Consider the following 21,652-nt stretch of genomic DNA (forward strand, 5'->3'; position numbering starts at 1 on the left):
CATAAGGGTGATTAATATACCTCATGAGAGGAATTACCCTCAAAACACAAGAAGAGTTAAAATAAAAGGTTCAAAGAAATTAAGAGCAAAAGAAAGAGATCAGATATTGCTGATTGAACAGTTACATGTAATTTTGCTTCTTCCAAAAGCCCCACTAAATCTACAGTAAAAAGATTTTCTCTTTAAAACATAAACCCACAAAGACCAGGGACATTAGCATAGAAACCTTAGAATCTAGAAGACAGATGGACATATGGCAACTAACTTACAGATGTAATAAAATCAATTTTAAGCTGTGAGATAAGCTGAAAATGACTTAGTTTTACACTAAAGAATCCTCAAAAGACGTTGGCTGCACAGGAACCTCCAAAACTGTGGGTAAAGGTGGGCACTTGCCTCTCAGGAGAGGAACTGAGAAGTAGGGAGAGGCTGAGCAAGAAACTACTATACTCTGTTATTAGTCTTTTGTTATTATTGACTTTTAAATATAGGCATGTTTCACTTTGATAAAAATATGAGATAAAAGGGTTTACCCGCCCCCCCCACAAAAAAAAGAGATTTCAGGTAACAAAAGGAGATAGATAAACTGGAATTGCTCAGGGATATAGTGAAAGAAAAAATTAAAATATTACAGAGATTAAATCTACTTTAGAAGCCCTCCAAATAGAATAAATATGACTAGAAATAAGTTATTAAAAAAAAAAACAAGCATGAGCAAACCATGTAAGACAAAAAGAAAATGGTTTTTAATGTAAAAATGCTTATAGAGAAATGATGTATATGGCAGATCAGTAAAATTCATTCCACATAGACCTAATAGGAGCTCCTGAAGAAGCAAAACAAATTATTCAGGAAAAAAAAAGTATTCATAGATATAAGAGAAGAAAGCTTTCTTGCCAGAGATTTGAATGTGCTGCTCAAAAGAATAAACTAACCCCAGAAAAGTTAATATAAGAACAATTATACCAAGATATCCTGATTGAAGTTACTGAACATCAAGAATAAAGAATCATTAGAAGAAAAAAGAATCATTAGACATACCTAGGCAGACAAAACAGATCACATAAAATGTCACCTCGGACTTCTCCACTTCAACCAATGCCAGAAAAGAATGGAGCAACATCTATCTTGTTCTGAACAAAAGAAAAAGTGGTCCAGTGATGTTAAATGAGTTATCTTTCAAGTATAAGAGAACAGACAGACATTCTCAAGCACTCAAGAACTTAAAGATTCCAATATTCTTGAGGCTCTCTTTCGAAATCTGGATGGCAAAATCTGGATAGCCAAGGAATAAATCAAAATAAGAGTCTCAGAAAAGAAATCATGGTTTAAAAGGACTGTCAATGAATATAGGCTCTAAATATAGAATAAAGATTAAATGACAGTGAGAAATCTGGTTATAGAACAATGTAAATGTCATGTAACTTGACATTTTAAAAAAAAACAAAATATGAACAAAAACTGTTAAAGAACAAGTATATAAACTTATTTATTTCCTCAGTTTTTGGCACATGGTCAATAAGTAATGTCTAAAGTTGAAATGGTAAGTGTAAAAAGCATGATTCCAATTTATGATAGCTTTTTATAACTTCTTTTTAAAAAATATCTCTGGTAGTAAAGAACTATATATCTTAAGTTCAGTAATTTCTTCATTTTTCACTACAGTTTGCTTTCCTTAAGTTAAATTAAATTAAATTTCAATGTAACATTTTTAACCAAGTTGGCATATACAATACAAATATTCTAAAATTAGTTTATTATATTTCTATCTTCCTCCCATCTGTGTGTGTGTGTGTGTGTGTGTGTGTGTGTGTGTGTGTGTGTGTGTGTGTGTGTGGTGAATTCAATGACACCCATTAACAATGATTATTTCTGAAAAGTAGAATTCGGGATATCAATTCTCCTCTTTGTTCTTTTGGTATGTGAAAATTTTTTATAATAGACTTGTGTTATTTTAACAGAAACAAAATCACTCCAAAGGAGGAAAGGAGAAACTTCCTTTTGGAATATAGAGTGCAGCTTTGGAAAACCACTAATCCTTAACTGCAGAGTGTGGGATGAGCTGGCTGGGTTGGCGGGGAGGTGAAAATGAACAGGTGACAAGTGCCAAGTAGCGTAAATAATAACTGCTGATCTTGTGTGGGAGGTCCCTCCCTGTGAGGCACTGGCTAAGCGCTTTGCATTCATTACCTCCATTCATCCTTCAATAACCGTATGAAGTAACATTATTCAAGGCAGCTACTAAGGGTTTTGAAGGAACCCTGAAACTTATGATCAATACAATAGGTAATCTGCTCTTCCCCAAGAGAGCCATGAGGGGTGGTAGGGGGGTGGGGTTCCCTGACATGCTGGGAAGATGGTTAATCTTCAACTCCTACCCCATATCCATTGAGTTCCTTCCGAAAAATACTAAAGGCAATTTATAGGCCAAGGCTTCATTCACATGTTACTGTGGATTTTTTTTTTTTTTCCTTACATAAGACAATACTCGACTGAGACCACTCAAAGAGCAGAAGTTTTGATTGGGAGTAAGAGGATGTAAATTGTATTTTGAAGATGGGTTGAAAGACTTTGGTGGGCTAGGATATTTTTTTCTAGCAGATGAGAATTAACAATCTGGGAACCAAGAAAAGAGGCTAATGAGAGAAAAGTGGATTTACAATGTGATATAGAAGAATTTCAGTTTTGCCTAACCATAGGAAGCAGAAATAGTCTCAAAACATTAAAATCTTTTGGAACTCCTATGACTGAGTTAACATATCAGGCTGAAAATCTAAAATTTTCCCCCAGTCTCCAACTCTACTCCAATGTTTTCATCTACTCCAACTCAGTTTTTCTGGTTTGGGCCAGAGTTTTAATATCTGACTTGGTTTCTTTCCCATTAGGAAGAGAAGAAAAAATATGAAGGAGAGTTCTGTATATTCTCCCACATCTACCAACTCATTTTTCAAAGAACTTTAGAACTTTTGGCATCAAACCAATGCACAGATCCTACTATAGTATTAAAAATGTTATGAACATACTGATCTCACAAACAATTTCCATCTTACCACTAGATGTGATTCCAGCATCATGAAGCTTTCTGAAGACATTCATTTCATCAGGCATGAGCACCAGCAAATTGAAAAAACAATTAAAGAGCTCGTGTCTGCCCTAGAAATTGTTTCTAAGAATTTGGATATGAAGGTAACTGAAAATAGATGGAACGCTTATGTGTTACTGCCAGAAGTCAGATCCCTATAGTTTATCAACATGCCCAGTCAAGTGGTAATTGTTCAACAGAACTCTTTTCTTCCAAAAAGTTTAAACAGCTCATGCATATACACCATGAATACTGTCAGTTCAATCAACAAATATGTAATGAGTGCCTCCTGTGTTTCAACGCACCCACCCAATTAAGTATGCCACTTGATGCCACTGTTGCCATTACTTCCTTCCTCTCTGGGTTCCCCACAAAGACTGTAGAACCAAGGACTATAAACAAAAGATTTTCTCAGGGTAGGTGTTATTAAAGTTCCAACATACATGAGTTGATCATGTACATCACTGCAATGGGTTATGTCTCTTACAAAATAATATACAAGACCATTTGCCTGGGTATTAAAGGCCATCTCTATACTGGCCTCTGCTTCTCTCTTCAGTTCACCTCCTATGCCTATGGCTTGTCCTTTATACCCAGTGATACTGAACTAGCTGCAGGGAGGTCCCCACTCAATCCAAGATATTGCATGGCCTCCATGCTGTCCTGGTTCTTTCCTGCTTGAAATGTCTCTCCCCTTTCTCATCTTCCAAACCAGTGTTTGGACTAAAAGCACAAATGCAAAGTCTTCTGTGTCCCACCTTGTCTCATGCCTTATGTGAAACAAGCACATTTCTTTTGAAGTCCTTTGGGCAGAACAAAGTGGAAATCCTTTGGGAACTGGGGAAGTAAAGTTTGGTGTTTGGTGATTTGTTTCTGGAAGCCAGTTTATCAAGAGCAGAGGTTCACGGGGCACAGTTTTCTCCAGTCCCGTGAGGCTCCGCTTGTTCATCCTCCTATGCACCCATCTAATTAGTCCTAATAGTTTCTAGGTTGATTCTCTTAGTTTTTCAAGGTACTCAATCATATCGACAACAAATTATGACAATTTTATCTCCAGTTTTCTGATATAATACCTCATTACTTTTTTCCTAAGGTCTTGGCTAGAACTTCTAGAACACTGTTAAATAAAAGTTATCATAGAAGGCAAACTTATCTGGTTCCTGACTATGCTGTTGGGTGTTGATTTGATATATTTTTAATCATGTAAAGGAATTATCCATCAATTCCTACTTTACTTAGTTTTTGTAGGACTGAACATTTAGTTTTATTGAATGCTTTTTAGACATCAATGAGTGCCTACATCACCATCTTGTTTTTTGATTTGAGTTTTTGCTTGTTTATTTACTTCTTTGGCTATTTTATTTTATTTTTAGGCGAGGCAACCCTTGGTCGACCTCACAGATTTCAAGGACCTTGTCAGCTTACAATCCCTTACTTTTTAATTTTTTATGCCTATAGCACCTGGTCTTCCTAGGTGGTCTCCTATCCAAGTACTAACCAGGCCTGACCCTGCTTACCTTCCAAGATCAGATGGGATCAGGCTTGTTCAGGGTAGCATGGTCATAGACCTCTTTGAGTTTCTAATGTGCTATGTTAATACATTTTCCAATACTGAAACATTCTTGAATTTCTGTAATGAAAGCTACGTAGCTATTGTGTAATACTTTATTTTGTATCTAAATTCAAGAGTGACATTGGACTATAAAGTTTCTTCTGTTTTTTTTTTTTAAAAAAAAAACAGGTAATGTATACATATGATCCAAGAATCGAAATTATGTAAAATAATATGCCCTGAGAATTTTCACTCCCACTTTTGTCACTAATTATCACATTCTTTCATGCCTCTTATAGATAACCATTTTTACCAGTCAATTGTGGATCATTTTGGTATATCTTTATGCAGATACAAACAAATGCAAATATGTAGTCTTATTTTCCCCTTTATTACACAAAGGAATAGCGTATTGTATATGTTACAATATATCTAGGTACAATGCATCTACCTAAACAAACATATGCTGGAGATCCACCATATCAAGACATGGAGAGCTTCCGTATTCATTTGTTTAACAACTGCATACCCTTTTTCTGTGTATAACAGTTCATTTAACCAATCTCTAATGATGGACATTTGGTTCTTTTCAATATTTTACTCTTTCGAACAATACTGCAATGTAACCTTGCATTTATAGCATTTTCCGTGTACGTGTGTGTCTGTAGGATAAATACCAGAAATGAGATTGCTGGGTCAAAGGTACATGTTTGTTATTTTGAAAGATCTTGTTCCCTGTAGGACTTCTAGCATACTACACACCCACAAGCAACTGAATTGTCCTACATCCCCATTGCCTCACAAATGAGTGTTTGACTTTTGAAATTTGCCATTCTTATAGGAAAAAGACAGCATCTCTGTGTAATTACCTTTCTTATTATGAATGAGGTTGAGAATCTTCTTATATTTAAGAGCTATTTATATTTCTTTTTCAGTGAGTAGTCTGTTCATGTCTTTTATCCATTTCCCTATTGGCCTATTTTTCTTTTTCTTCTCAATTTGCAGGAGCTCTTTATATGTTAGGGAGAAGAACATTTTCTCTATGATATGAGCTGCAAATACATTTTCCCAGTTTGTCATTTGTCTTTTGACATGCATATGTTCTCTATTTGTAGGTGAATTTATCCGTCATTTTGTTTGTGGCTTCTGGAATTTTGAGTCACAGTTAGAAAGACTTAAAAGAATTGCTCATATTTTCTTGTCATTTTCAGTGCTTTATTGGTTACATTTAAATCCTTGATCTATTTGGAGGTTTTCCTAGTATAGGATATGTCTTAATTATTATAGTATTGAAGCCTCATAGTATTTTTACTAGTAGGGCTAGTCTCTTTCATTGCTTTCCCCACCCTCCCTTTTTTTGGTGATAATTGTTTTCATATGTGATTTTTAAATCAATCTATCCAGTTCCAGCAAATAAATTAACAAATAAACTCGGCTTTAAATTTATTAAAAGTGTGTTAAATTTATAAATTAACTTTAACATTGACATAGTCAATGCTGAATGTTATGAGTATCCAATAACATCATGTGCTTCCCACTGTTCAGGTTTGCTTTTATATCCTTTAGGGATGGTTTCAAATTTTCCTCATATAGTTTTGACATCATTTCTTCTTAAATATATTTTGATATTTTGTTACCTTTTCTGGCTTTAGTTTATTGTGGTGGGAGTTTCATTATATCTTCTGACTAGTTGCTATATCATGAAGACTGTTAATTTTATATTCCACTAACTTAGTGAATTCTGTTCTCGACACTAGTAATTTTTCATGTTTTTTTCAGGCACATAATCACATTTTAAAATAATTTTACCTCATCTTTTTCCATTTTCACACACATAATTTCTCTCCCTTTTCTAATCACTTTGATTAATAACCCCAGTATAATATTAAATAGTAGTGCCATGAAGAGGGCAGCCTGCTCTTGTTCCTGACTTTAAAAGAAAGGCCGCCAGTGTGTCCCTTATCCTCAATAAACATGTTTAATATGCAACTATTCCTATTTTACTGTTGTTGTTTTTTTTTAATCAGAAATAATTAGGAATGTTTGTCAAATGCCTTTCAGCATTTGTGGAGATAATCATGTGAGTTTTCTCCTGAGTTTTACCAGAATAATTATTTGTATTGATACATTTCCTACTATTAAACTATCCCTCCTTTTAAAAAATAAATTGCACTTGATTATAATGTGTTTGTCTGTGTGCGTGTAGGTGTGTGGTTTGTATGTGTGCTGCTGGATACTGTTTGCTAATCTTTTATTTTAAATTTTTGCATCAATGATTATAAATAAGATTAATCTTATCTTTTTATATGTGTGTACAATTTTTTCAGATTTTAGAATCAATGTTGCGCTGGCTTCAGGAAATAATTTGAAAGTTTCTCTTCTTTTTCTACACTCCGAATCAATGTAAAGAGTACTATAATTTTCTATTCTTTAAAAATTTGGTAACTTTGCCTCTGAAACTCTCTGGGCCTGATGTTTTGGTGGAGGAAGTAGTCCTTTGATATATTTGCTCAGTTTTTTTCTATGGAAATTGGTCTGTTCAAACATTCTATATATTCAAGGGTCAGCATTAGTAAGTTACTTTTTCTCAGAAAAATATCTATTTCACTCAAGTTTTGAAATATATTAGCTGCCTCCGGCTCCAGCTAAAGAAAGTTCTCTGCTTTTAGGGGTTCATGTAATTAGACTAGGCCAACTTAGATAAAACAAGATAATGTCCCTACTTCAAGGTCTGTAAACTTAATTACAGTTGCAAATCCCTTTGGCCATCTAAGACAGCATAACACGGGTTTCAAGGATGACAGCTGTTCTGCCTACTCCAATTTATCAATTTCTTTATCCTACTTTCCTTTGGTTAGGTTTGTTATTCTTTCTTTTTAATTTTGTGAAATAAATAGTATACATAGCTTCATTCTGTCTTCTATAATTATGGAAACATTTAATGTCACAAAATTTATCTCTGATTATAGATGTGGTTGTGTTTTTTTGATATGTAATGTTTTCATTGTCCTTTTCTAAGTAAATTGTAATTGCAGAATTAATTTATTCTTTGACACTTGCATTAGCCCTTTGAGAAGCAAATGCAATAAAGAAATTAGATGTGCAAGATACTTGAGGGAAAAAACTGTGAAGGAAAATGGGGAGGAGACCGGAGGAGATGAAGAGAGCCATCAGACTGCAATACAGAACTGACTCCTGTGAAAAAGGCAGAGAAGGAAAGTCTGAGATTGAAATTCTATTCTAACAAAGTTTCACCAAGTTCCTTGAGCCGAAGTCACTCATCAAAGATATTACTCAGACATCGGCTGGGAGAAGCCAGTGGGAAATATGGTGATCGATTTTGAGCTCAAATATCAAGATCTTTGGCCAATTATGCTCTTTCCTCATAGTAGAAGATCTGGGAGGCACATTTTCATGTGAAACACTGGAAATAAGTGATAGAATTAAAAGTGTTTACTCAAATGGTTAGATTTTTGTTTCTTTATACTTTTAACAAGCTTTAGAGCAGTGTACTTAGAGTTATAATCAGAGTTTTTCCTGCTTTTTAGAATAATTTGAGAGTTTATAGTCATGCGTGTGCTTACTTGTTGCGAAGCTCTATGGGCACTGGGAAAGAATGAATGTTTGCTGTTAGCAAGATAGATTGTTTGGTATATATAATAAATAAATTTTATATTTTCATATCTTCCTATATCCTTAACTTATATTTTACTTATTTGACCAGTAGTCAGGAGAAGTCATTTAAAATCACTACTATATTGTCTCCATTAGTTCATCTTTATAATTCTATATGTTCTGAAGAAAAATCAGGGCATCCTTGCAATTCTATAGCTATTTCTTTTCAGTTCAATATATAAAGTAAATTAAGGTTCAAAACTCTTAATTTTTCACTGTGGATTCCACTCTTCATCTATAAGAATGACCATCTTTGCCCATTTAACATATTTTGCCTTGAACATTTTTATCTAACAATATTGCTCTGCCTGCTTTCTTTTTCCTCACTTTTGCCAGGAATGGATTTGTCTATTATTTTATTATTAAAGCAATCCTGCCTTAAGCGTACCTCCTGTAAATAGCCATTCATGTGTTACTGGTTGCCCACCAAATATTAATCTATTCAAACCCTTCCATTATTCACCTCTTTTTCCAAGAGAGCTCTGATTTTGTTAAGTGTCCACTCTCCTCCATATGACCATTTGTTTTAGGACCTGAATTGTTTGGCCAAAGCCAATCGTTTGGTTTCATTCCCCTTGATGTTAGTTGGTTTAGTCTTGATTATGTGCTGTAACTCTGCAACTATTTTCCAATCCGGTACCTTAAGGAACTTCCTCAATGTTTCTGGCAATGTGGAAAACACACTCTTATCCTAACTCTGAGCAGTAAAACTTAGTTTTTCCTACCTTTACGTGCCCTAAGTCATTTCACTTGGGATTTGCTTGTGCTCATGTCAGAATTCTACCTGGAAATTCCTGAGGCCTAATATTAGGCCACTCTATTGTGTTTTTCTCAGAGCCTAACTGTGCATTTAAACATTTATTCAATAAGTATTTGGTGAGCATTTACCATTGGCCATCTGATGTGCACTGAGGGTATAATGGTGATAGAGGATATAGTGGGAAGACAGAAAGTAAATAATCAAATTAACAAATTAACAAACAAATGTCAAAGAATGTTTTTGTTACTTCATTAGGTAGCCTACTATCAAAAGAATATTATAGACAGCAGAAAGGAACATTACTCTATTATTCTATCCCTGATAGTTCTATAACTATTGAATCATTCCTTTGAAAAAAACTTGTTTTTAAATGCGAACATGTTTTAGGCTCAAGCCTATTTTCTGACTTCTTTAGAAAAAAAGTATAATTAATGTAAGTGCTAGTGATTTTGTTCACATACACAAAAAGTTCCCTTTTGTACTTTCATTAGGTAATGCAGCTCTTAGGAAAAATAGAGGCTTCCAATTCTGAGCAAATTTCAAATTTAAAGATGGTCCAGGGGGATTATCGCCATGAAATGAATCTTTTGGAGTTCAAGTAAGTGAATGGAAGATTTTTAATTCTGTTAAATGCATTTCAAAAAGTTTTGCCTAATGAAAGCATTGGCATTAAATAAAAACCTGTCTCAGGAATATGAATCTGGCCAAGAAATAAAGCAACGAACTGATGTTCAGCATATTCTACAGTAATTTATGCAATATTCATAATAAAATATATTAATTTTGTCATTCTCTGTCTGCATATCTCAAATGAATTGATTACTCATTCAGATCTTTCTTATAGAGAAATTTTAACTTATCAATTATATTTTAAAATGCCACAATGTAAAGCACTATTGAATATACGTTGATTCCACAAGATTATAAATAACACTTAAAACACCTTTGATTACAAAAGCTTTTCTTAAAAACTTTTCCTAAGATTTTTTCTAAGATCCTCTACTTGCTCCTTTACATTATCCATTTTTAAGACTAGTCTCTATCCCATCTTAAATTCAGTTTTCCCCTATGCAGTGGAGAAAGCCATGAAGGAGACAAGACTTCAAACATTCAAATTACCGCTTCCTTATCCTCAAATCTTCCTTTCTTGTTTAAATGACCACTATTTCCCGGGTTCCTGGTGCAGGCAAAAGAACATTCTAGTCACTTGGATGATACCACCTTACTTCTTCTACCCCTGTTCTTTTTCTTCTCTGTCCCTCATTGCTTGGGTTTAATGCCTCAGTCAAATCTAGTATTCTGATAATATTTTGCTTTCTTCATTTCTCCCCATTTCTACCATATTTCATGAAATCTAAGTACACTGACTATAAGATGTATGTAACATTATATTTTTGTACCTATAAGACATGAAGCTAACAATTAAACCATAGCACATGATTATTTTAAGACGCCTCCCAATTTCAGAGATGTTAAATTGGGAAATACGTGATGAAAAACAGTAGTCATTAAAACTCCAAGAAATATATTGAGTAAACAGAAAATACTCACTTTATTCTTACTCTAAAAAAGCACATCTAGGTTCTTAAATTCTAGCACAATGAGAATGCTCAATAAATATCTGTGTGGTTCTTCATCTAATCCTTTTAGCTTTGAATTAAGATTACAAAAAATGTTCAAAGGAGAAGGTAAATTGTTTCAAAAGGACAGCTTAAGAATTGATTTTATTGGGACAGAAATTGGACTTATAATCTGAAATGGAAGACTAACTTAAAGAGATGAAGTATATTAATAAATAGAAAAGAGAGGTAAAGGAAATGTTTAAGATCTAGTGCTAACTGCTTTATTGATGATGCTGTGTACGTTTTCCATCTTCAATCTTGTAGGAAATTGACTTATAGTCAATCTAAATAGTTAAATCTGAATCTGGGCACTTTCGTTATAGTATAAACTTGAATCTTTTTTTTTTTTTACTTGAAATAATGAACTCTTAAAATTTCTTTAGTATTATAATAGGTAATTATAGTAAGTAAACCAGATTTTTCCCCAGGCAATTATTTATGAGTTCTAATAAGTCATTGAATTACACAATTGACTCTTTTTAAAACTTTCTTCGTTTTTTAAATTAAAAAGTAATATGCATTAATTGTAACAAACAAAATAAAAGATAGATGAAAAAAAAAAAGGTCAGCATCCCAGCTTCCTATTGTAACCAATGTTAACTCCAGGGACTTATCCTTCAACATTTTCCTCCTTGTTAATATAAACATGTAAAAGAAAGAGAAACTTGTGTGTGTATACATATATCTACACGTTTATATATACATTTATATGTAACATGTATATTATATATATACACATATAATTATATATATTTCACACATTATATGCATAAATTTTTAAAGCAAATCCTATATACGTTACTCAATCATTTGTTTTTCAACTGCATCTTGGATATCTCTCTAGATCAGTGAATATTATTCTAACATTATTTTTTATAGCTGCATAATATTTTAATTTACAGACATGCAATAATTAATTCAACCATTTATCTTATCGAGAAATAGTTTCCTTCCAGTTTACACAAACAAAAAATTGTCTTGTGCATGTCCTTAGATAACCTTAGATTTAGGTTCTTTTATTTCTAAAGGCAAGATTCCTAGTTCTAAAGTTTATGTATTTATTAATTTTATATATTTCTAAAAATGTAACAATTTACACTCCCACTAGCAGTGTGTAAGAGCTTTCTCAACATTCTTACCAGCACTGAATGTTTTCTTTTTAATATTTGCCAATTAAAGGAATAAAAATAGCATCTCTTTTCATTTGCATTCCCTTCACCATTTGAATTTTTATCATTTGTAAAATTTTGTAATGTGATTGTCATCATTTTTTATCAATGTATAGGATTCCTTCACATCAGGGATATTAACCCTTTTACTGAGATATGTATTGCAAATGTATTTTCCTCAAAGAGAAAGGCTGGTAGAGCTTCTTTTTTTTTCCTTCAACAGAGCACTTACTAAATCAAAGTAGATGGTGTGTAGAATTTGCTTTGCCTTTTTCTTTAAACAATTGTCTCTGCTCAAAGAGATTAAAAGCTTTTTAATGACTTTAAAGGGTAAGTTTAACTGAGCAATTTTCCCATTTAGAAACTTTAACAAATGTAATGGTCAACTAAACATATTTTATTGAACTTAAAAGCCACAATATTGTCTGAGGGTTTGTTAGTGAATTCCTGGGACTTTGATGCTGCTCACTAGACCTGACAAATATGACACACAGGCTCTGTAATTTGAACCCCTGCATTGAGCCTTCTTTTTCCAAAAGAATCTTAGTCAGATATTTAGCTAAATAATGACCTAAGCCAACAACTTAGTGCTTATAGAGCAAGTTTTGGCCATCATAAAACACAGCTGCCTTTTAGTAAGAGTTTGGCAGAGGCAGCACCTACCTGTCTCTCCCCTAGATAGCTCTTGCTGCTGATGCTGTCTAGTTCATAGCAATTCATAATAAAAGGTATTTGGTCAATGAAGCAAATACATAGGCTCGAATCTTACAGCAAAACTTTGACAGTGCTACTATAGTAGAAAGTTACAAACTATCCAAGGCAAGGACATGTCTCATCCGTCTTTGTATCTTCAGCTCTCCTTATTTAGACACAAATAGAAGCCAATGAATGAATGAATGAGTGAATGAATGTTTTGAGCACCTATAATATGTAAGCCCTATTTTGGAATATTCAAAGACAATTATAGCTACATACGATTGTGGAGAAAAATGCATAAATAAGTGAGAAGCTAAACACAGGTAAAATAAAAGACAATGTTAAATGAGATATCAGAAGGCAGAAATAGTAATTGTCATTTGTAAATGCCTACCAATCACTAAGCGCTCATGATATGTTCAAGAGCACCCAACTCCATTGGGTGGGTCTTCTCTCCATTTTTAAAGAAGAGTAAATTTATAATCATGGAGATTAAGTACTTTGCCTAAAGTCAAACAGCTAGAGAGTGTCTGACTCCAATCTCAGATTATTTTTGTTAATCCATGATGCCTTTATCTCATGATTCAACTTGTTACTAATGTGCTAAGAAATTTAGGGAAATGAAAGATCACACCTGCTTTAAACTATGAAGATACGAGGCTATGAAGATGTTGGGATTTAAATTCACGTACAATTTGGAATGACCAAGAAACAAGTCTTCTTATCAGAGGGGAGTTGGAATTGCTTAATAATTAATGTCACTAACTAGAAATCACAGAGCATTAAGAAGAAATTAGTTTAAGGGGTATAGGTATAAACTTAGCAGAAAAAAATATTTCTTGAAATTTTTTGCTTCTGGTATGAAACAAAATCTTATAGACTCATTCTCCAAAGAAATAGTAAATTGTCTAAAGCACTATTGAAATATGATCAGAAAAAAAATGAAAATATCTTCTGTTTATCAGCCCATCAAAGTGCACTAAATCTTCTTATAGTCACATTTGGTTAAAGCCACTATCTAAATTCTGAGAGCCTGTTAATAGTAACAGTTTCCAAGAATTCAAAATTTTCATGTCTTCTAGAAAAGTTCATTCAACAGGTTGTTGAATGCAAGACAGGGGATTTGAGACATAAGTGAACTGACAAAATTAGCCCAGGATGGAGCTATGTCCTCATTTATGTCCATCAGCCATAACCAGGGTGTTCACGAGGATGTTTGCTCCAAGCAGTGTCCTCCGTCCTCACCACAGTCTCCATACAGCTCTCGGCCCTGGGCTCGGCTGTGTTTATACATCTCTCACATTTTCTTTTTCTCTTTTGTAACTTCCTCCTTTATAATTGCCCTTGGAGTGTATTTTAACCTGACTCTACCAATATAAATATTTTTTTAAAAATCCATCCAATACTTTACATTATCCTAAGTGAGTTCCCTAGCTAGGATTTTAAAGTCTGACTTTTGTGTTTTGAGAAAAAGAAAAAGAAAGCTATCTACCTACCTACCTACCTGTCTGCCTACCTATCTATTCATCTATCTATCCATCCATCTACCAACATACCTATATTTATCGACATCTGATAGAAATACTTCCGTAACCACTGGAATAGAGAATTTAGGAATTAAATATGAATATCATCTAAGAGAAATTTATCCTGTTGAGATTTTAACTGTAAGTTCTATGATTAAGAGAAGTAATTTTACATGGTAAATCATGTCCATTATGTTAGGGAAAAGTCTAAGGAAAGAAAAAGATGTATATAAACTTTCATTTTACTTTATCCTTTTTATCTTTCCAGAATGTTTTTAAATAATGCTTTCATATTTTAATAAACTACCAACAGACAGAGTCCGACTTCTGATTGTTACTAGGCAAGTGAGTCTCCAATTACAGGCAAAACCTTGTAATAAAAGGATAGTAGTTCATTCTTTATGGCTTTACCTTGTAATAAAAGGATAGTAGTTCATTCTTTATGGCTTTACCCAAATTTCAGAATTCCAATTTCTGATATGCCCTTCCAGAGAAATGACTTGAGCACATTGGCTTTCAGAGGGATTTTAATACTGTATCAGTGATTAGAGTAAATGCTTTCACGTATTTACACAGTAAAGGTGAGCAGTGAAGGCTGGATTCTCAATTGTAAAGCTACCTCATGTTTATCTGAGTATTTACCATCCCCCTTAACCATCACTGTTAATACTTCCACCAGAGACAGGAAAGTGAAGATAAAATCAAAGATTAGGTCTCTAAAAAGGTTGACAAGTCTGTGATTTATTTGTGAACAGCCCTAATAAAAAAAAATGAGAAAAAAAGAGCTCATTTATTCATTTATTTAGCAACTACTTATCGAGCACTTTCTACATCCAGGCATTGTTCACAGCCATTAACAAAGTAAAATCCTTGTTTTTATGGAGCTTAGTTCTAGTGGAGGAAACAGCACACAAATTAGTATATATCACATGGCAATGAGCATTTTGGAGAAAAGTAAAGGAATAGGGAGTGTCAGTAAGTAAAATTGATCTCTTTTTTACTGTTGTCGAAAAAAAAAAAGCTTCTGTGATAAGGTGGTACTCAACCATAAATCTGAATGAAGTTAGAACAGGAATCATTGCATATTCTAAGGAGAAGAGTTCCAGACAAACAGTTGGCTAAAATGCTGTCCACCTTTCAGTTGGGGGCTTATTTGCCTGAGATCCAACAGCTGTTAGCTAGCAGCACAGATGTTTGGGAATCATAATTACACTAAAGAAGAAAAGTAATCAACTTCATTTCCTTCAGCACTGAAGTACCTGAATCATGGTATGCTTTCCATGTAAAAAATATCCCTCTCTGCATCAAAAAAAAAAAAAAAAAAAGGAATAATTCAGAGAGATGAAGATCAGAATTTATCTATGACACATTAACATAACTATAGGAAAATTAACTTTTCCCATTCCTTGATTTCGTCAACTAAATTCTAGTTTCTCGACCTTGGCACTATTGGCATTTTGGCTGGATAATCCTGTTGTGGGGCTGTCCTGTGCACTGTAGGATGTTTAGCAGCTTCCCTGGCCTTTACCCACTACATGTCAGTAGCGCTTCCCAATTATGACAACCAAAAAATGTCTCCATACATTGCTAGAGGCCCTGTGGTCTAAATAAAAATGGAAATGGCCTCATATAACTTGTCTTTTCCAGTTATTAGCCCAAAATCTTTTTTAGTTGAGCTAGAGAAGTATATACATACAGTATATGTCCAACATGTTTTAAGCAATTTCCAATGGTAAACATCACAAACTAAATTATCTGCATATTTTTCCTGAAAACATTAAAGCAATTGTTATTTCAAGCCAGAAAGTAATCTATTTCCAATATCAACATCATTGTTCCAGCCAATGTAATATCTTGCCTATTCAAAGAAGGAATTAGAAATTGACATCTTACCATGAGCAAGTCATATGCAGAAGACATACAGAAACCATTCGCCTGTCCCCATCCCTCATCCCATCTCTTCTCAGTTCCATATTTCTTAGTCATTCCAGATGTTGATTCCCCTTTCTGCTCAAACCCTCAGCCACTCTACAATGACTTTTCAAATTGATAATATAAGTAACTTAATAACCTTTCAAATCTCTGTAATAACATTCACTTCCATGTTTAAAAATCCTTCATTCTCTGTTATTTAATATGCCTCTGGTGCATCATCTTGATGCCAGCAGTCCCTTCCTGTAACCTGTGCCTATTATTTCTGTTTTTCCCCCATATGAGTAACTTAGCACCTCTTTAAGGCCTTCCCCCACCTCCAAAGAAGCCACTCACAGAAAACCATTGGTGGCAATGGAGACTTTACTGAAGATTCCACCTGAGACAGAAAAGACAACCAACGACACCCTGCTTCCCCAAAGCCCTTTGGGGCTCTCTTCCTTCTCCCTTCCCACCTCTAACTTTTCTCTCAATTAGACAGTGCAGATTCTCTCTGGCCCAGCTCCTCTCCCACACCCGTAGTGGCCCTTGTAGATCAGAGATTCCGCAAACTACCACCCTGACCCAATCAGCCCACAGCTAAAAATGTTTTTCACACTAATAATATTTAAATAAAAATTTAAATATATTTCATGACTGTGAATAGCTGAAATTTAAATTTCAGTGTATATAGTTAGATTAGATCACAACCATCCTCATTTGTTTATGACTTATTTATTCTTTGCTAATTTGTATCATCTGTGGCTGCTTTCCCACTGCAAGGACAGCATTGAGCGGTTGCAGCAGAGACCGTATGACCTGCTAAGCCCAAAATATTTACTGTAACCCTTTACAGAAAAACGTTGCCAACCCCTACATAGAGTAATACTCCTCACCCCAAGTGTCTTATTGAAGTATTTCTTCCACACACTGGCAATGCACCCAGGGCCCTGAGAGGAAATCTGCATGGGTGACACATGTGTCTCTGTGTGGCTGTCTCTGTCACGGTGTGTATACTTCCTTTAGGATGTGAGAAGGGGTGCTATCAGCAGCAAAGCTGAACACAAGCTCAGGACAGGAACCCAGAATGTGCTCCCTCACCTTCACATCACCCCTAAGTACTTGCTAGACACACTGAGCCTCATCATCGGAAAAAAACTGCAGGCTTTTTCAATACTAAAATTTTGGTTTTATGTTTAAAGTTACTTATTAAAACAGAACAAACTATTTTTTCCCTTAGATTTAATTCACTCTCAAATAATCTGTATGAAGAAGTTGAGAATAATCAAAAATGGACAAGAAACCAGTTCATCAAATTCGAAAAAGAGCAGCTCAGCCATATAAACCTGTCTCTGAAGCTCCTTCAGGAGAAACTGGTAAGGAGTTCTGTTCCTCATGGAGCAGAGTGCTAAGTGGTCACTGTCTGGAGCTGAGCCATGAGTAAGGTCTCGAAAATCACACTTCAATATTCACAGCAACCTTCACTGTGTCAGTAACTTACTTTGTTTTGGCACCAGAAGAGGAAACCAGAGGCCCATCTTCTGGTCCTGTTTGCTGCTCCCCAACCCTGTGAACCCACATTTCCCAGAATGTGCTCTACCCATACCAGAATAACCGAAAGACAGCTTTTAAAAATACAGATTCCTTGTCTCAACCCACAGCTGAGGCATCAGACCTTCCAGGGGCTGGGAATCTGCGCTTCTAGACAAGCTCCCTGAGTGATGCTTAGATACAATAAAGCCTGAAAATTTTTGCCTTAGACAAGGCATTTTACCTCTCTGAGATTCGTTAGCAGAGCAAAAGTTTTCAAAACTCCCTTTCCAGATTAGACCTAGTAGAGAAAAGCCCCAGCTTTGGGGTGAGACTACAGTCAATGGCAGCCAGCACAGCGGCCACACTGCTGAGCCCCGACAGGAGAGCAGATCTGGGCCATCGGTGTCCTCAGTGACTACCAATCTTGTAGGTGACACATGTATTTCTAGAACTTCGGTAGTGGGGATTTAGGCAACCCAGTAAATAATGCTGTCTCCCCACCTGGGTCTGTAAACAACTGATAGAGACATGATCCAAAAGAGGGAGACAAACATTACAGCTTTAGCACTGATAAGGCTTCTGAATTATGTGCAGTCAGATCTGCAGCCCAGTGGGCCTGCTGGGTCTCCTACCTGGTTTAGGCAGACTCCTCCACCAGTCCTAGGCGGCACTAGATGACCACAAGGTCACCTGCAGGCAGAAGCACTCCACCACAAGGAAAACAGAGACTGAAATCCCCCATTCCTGAGGCAGGCTGAGCTAAAGAGAGGAGAACTAAACACGCCAACCCCACCCAGTCCTCTTGCTCTCACATTCCCTGTAGCAGAAAGAGAAGGAGCAGAGAAGCTAATTAGCTTCAGGCTGCTAAACATTAGAATCACCTGGAGTGCTTTTAGCCTAGCTCAGTTCCTGAGCTCCATCACAGACCAATTCAATCAGAATTTTGGGGGTTGTGTATGGTCCAGGTGATTCTAATAGACAACACCAGGAGGTGAATCACTATTCTAGCTGAAGTCTGTCCACATGGAGATATGAAGCTCAGGGAATAAGGATATCTAACACTTAGGAGCCTGTCCAAGGAGCTTGGGTCAAACAGAATCCAAAGCACCTTCCTTGGCTACCCTTCTTTAAACACTAGGCTAAAATTCCAAATCCTCAAAGCATTTCAGCAAGACCACAGCCCTTTCTTCTCTCCCACAATATAGAGAATTTCAGAAACTACAAATGAGTAAGGCCAAGCAAAGGGATGAACTCTTACACTTGTGAACGCAGTTTTAGATAAAAGGGAGCTTGGTTTGAATTTTCATGTGTAACATGGAAGTGAATTTTTAAAAAACATCCTATAAGCTAAAATACAAATCCACATAGATTTTTTTTGTCTGCAGAGTTTCATCGTGTGCTATCTTTTATAGGAAAAGTCTGAACATAAAATGGAAGAAAAATTACTGCAGCTTTCAAGCAAATTAGAGAATTTCATTAATACACAGAAACAGACAATAGAACTAAGCAAAGTAAAGCATATAGAAAATAAACTGTCCAAAAAGATGAACCAACTGGAAAAGCAAATCTGGGATGAATTAGAGAAAATGCAGAATGAATATCAATCAGGTGAGCAGATACCTTTGATTAAGTAAAGAACATCCATCCATGCCTATCCGGTCCCTCAGGGTTTTCTACTTTGAGTTAATGGCCAGGAATCGATTTTGTCATTAGTGACATCCTTTTGTACTTAATCCAACTTTTCTAAATATCCCACAGAACATCAGCATACTGGAAGGTATGGAAATACATTTACTTTCTTCAATCACACTTGGCAGCGTCACAAGCTTGCCATTGTTAAGATTTTTTTTTTTTTTTTACTCTCTAAGGTCATAGTCAGGAATTTTAGACTTGAAAAGTCCTTGGAGATAGTCAAGACCTGACTTGTGGGTATGTCATGAAATTAGGAGCCTAAATGAAATGCCCCTCAGAGAATCTGCAAGTAATGGGTCTGGACAAGTGTCAGGCCGCAGACCTGACCTCTAGAAGTAAGAATGAGAGATGAGTTCACAGAGTCCAGTAAAATGACTGCCTTCCTTCTTAAGGGGGCTAACTGCAGCAGTGTTAAGCTGAGCGAACATCAAAGCAGATTCATTTGAAAGGCTCACCTAATTTGTCAAAGAGATGGGCAGAGGACTAGGTATTGTGGAGCAGCCATATGCCTCAGAGTCACAATTCTCAGATAATTACCAGGAATCAGAAGGTTCCTTTATTAGGGAAAGCCCTAACTCATACTCTGTCCTCCTGATGTCAGAAAATTGCATGTAAATTCTACTAAATCTTGGTTCTGTATAAAGATGCCTTGAAGGTGTTTTGGAAAGACATCATGGTCTCATTCTGCTAGATGTCGCTAGCACATAAGTAATATTCGCTGCCTGGAAATCTGACCCTCACCACCTCCACCCCGAACTCTCACTGCCAAATCAAAATGACAAATTATCTGCTAGGAATCATGTCCCAAACTTACTGGCCTTTCTTTTAGGGCCCTGCTTTCTACTTACTACCTGAAGTTTAATTTTATTCATTTCCAGCAGTACAACCATGGGATGAGCTGAAGATAATTTTACAACATATATGTCTCTGAATTTTACTAAGTGGGAGTTTAGTAAACCAGACTCCAAATTAACGATTTGCTCCTTCACACCTTTATTAAAAATGTGACAGGCTCTGGTGACTAAGAAATGGGCTGTACCCTAAGAAGCCTCAGATCTGGCAGGTCTGTGGTCACGAATGACTAGACTTGCATAAAGAGACACAAAGTGCTGGAGGGCAGGTGAGGGGTAGCCGCTGGTGGTCACTCTTTAGGTCCCTCAAACAGGTTAATTTTAGAGAAAGTTTAAAGTCTCATCTGTGGTCCTTACTTTCAGTTTGGTAACAAGAATAAAAAGAGATCTATTGTCAAAGTATACAGAAAGAAGAAAATAGTTTAAATTTCTCTCGAAATATAGAATCATTTCATTATGCACTATATTTGGGAGAAGAGGAAGGAAAGGAATTGAATTAAACAATGAAGCCAGATACAAGTTGAAACACTATTGCTAATGAATCCTCATAACATACGAGAAATGAATTATATATTTTTAGACTGGTCTTAGTAAAATTTAATGTGCTTTGAATTAAAAGACGATCAATTATGGCAGGTTTGCTGATTAACAAGTTTTGCAAAATTAGAAGTTCCAATGCACTGTTGAATTTGAGTTTACCTATTCTCATATCCTCTTCCAGGATTTAAATCGATTCATGACTCTCTCAGCTCTCTCCAACAAATACAGAAAACGAAGATGGATCTTGAGAAATATAAAGTACAGAAAGACCTAAAGAAATTACAGCGTAAGATAGTGGAACTCCAGGAAGTATAAAACTTTCCTGTCATCCTCTTTTTCACCAGTCAATGAAGGGTTTGTTGGTAAAAGTTGGGAAGAAATTTAATATCTCTGGGATATTTAATACTTCAAATGTCTCTGTATTTCTTACCACCTTTTTAAGGAGATGAATGTACCAGAAACACAAATAAAGCAATGAAGCTTTGTGAGGTTTTCATTAATTTATTAATGAAAAAATTAGGTAATTTTTATATATTAATATTTTTATTTACCTACAAATAAAAAAAGCAATCTACATAATGTAACCAAATGAGTACAGCAGGTTTTGTGTAATATATTAAAGAATAGCAGGACCTGTGGCAAATTGGAGACAACTTACCCTGTCTGAAGATAGCCACTATGCAGTTCCAGTTCATTATTATTATGTATTATACATACATATATATATATGTATTATACATACATATATATATCATTTTTTCGGAATGATGGATGATACATATATGTATCATCCAAAACTTCAGTTTTCAAGAGAAACCAGAAATCTGGGTTTTATAGGAAACCTCTCTGTTCATAAGCATCAACAACTACAGCTGGCCCTCTGTGTCCATGAGTTCTGCATCAGCAGATTCAACCAACTGTGGATAGAAAACATTGTCCCCCACCCCACCCCCCAAAAAAAATCCCACAATATTCCAAAAATCAAAACTTGAATTCGCCATACAGCAAGCACTATGCTGAATCCATGAAAATAATGTGCAGGC

The 21,652-nt window shown here is 35.3% G+C and overlaps 1 protein-coding gene and 1 pseudogene across 1 annotated transcript in view; one reads left to right on the forward strand and one right to left on the reverse strand.

The window, feature by feature from the left end:
* Positions 1-20,924, forward strand: part of FAM81B (family with sequence similarity 81 member B) — a 65,418-nt gene extending 44,494 nt beyond the window's left edge. Inside the window, 5 exon segments of the mRNA XM_015590342.1 lie at positions 3,057-3,186; positions 9,561-9,667; positions 17,234-17,369; positions 18,939-19,134; positions 20,791-20,924. Coding sequence (XP_015445828.1) covers positions 3,057-3,186; positions 9,561-9,667; positions 17,234-17,369; positions 18,939-19,134; positions 20,791-20,924 — 703 coding nt within the window.
* On the reverse strand, positions 4,532-4,650 carry LOC112480720 (annotated as a pseudogene).
* Positions 20,925-21,652: the final 728 nt, after the last annotated feature.

The sequence above is a fragment of the Pteropus alecto genome, unplaced genomic scaffold (assembly GCF_000325575.1).
Source record: "Pteropus alecto unplaced genomic scaffold, ASM32557v1 scaffold20, whole genome shotgun sequence".
Lineage (NCBI taxonomy): Eukaryota > Metazoa > Chordata > Mammalia > Chiroptera > Pteropodidae > Pteropus > Pteropus alecto.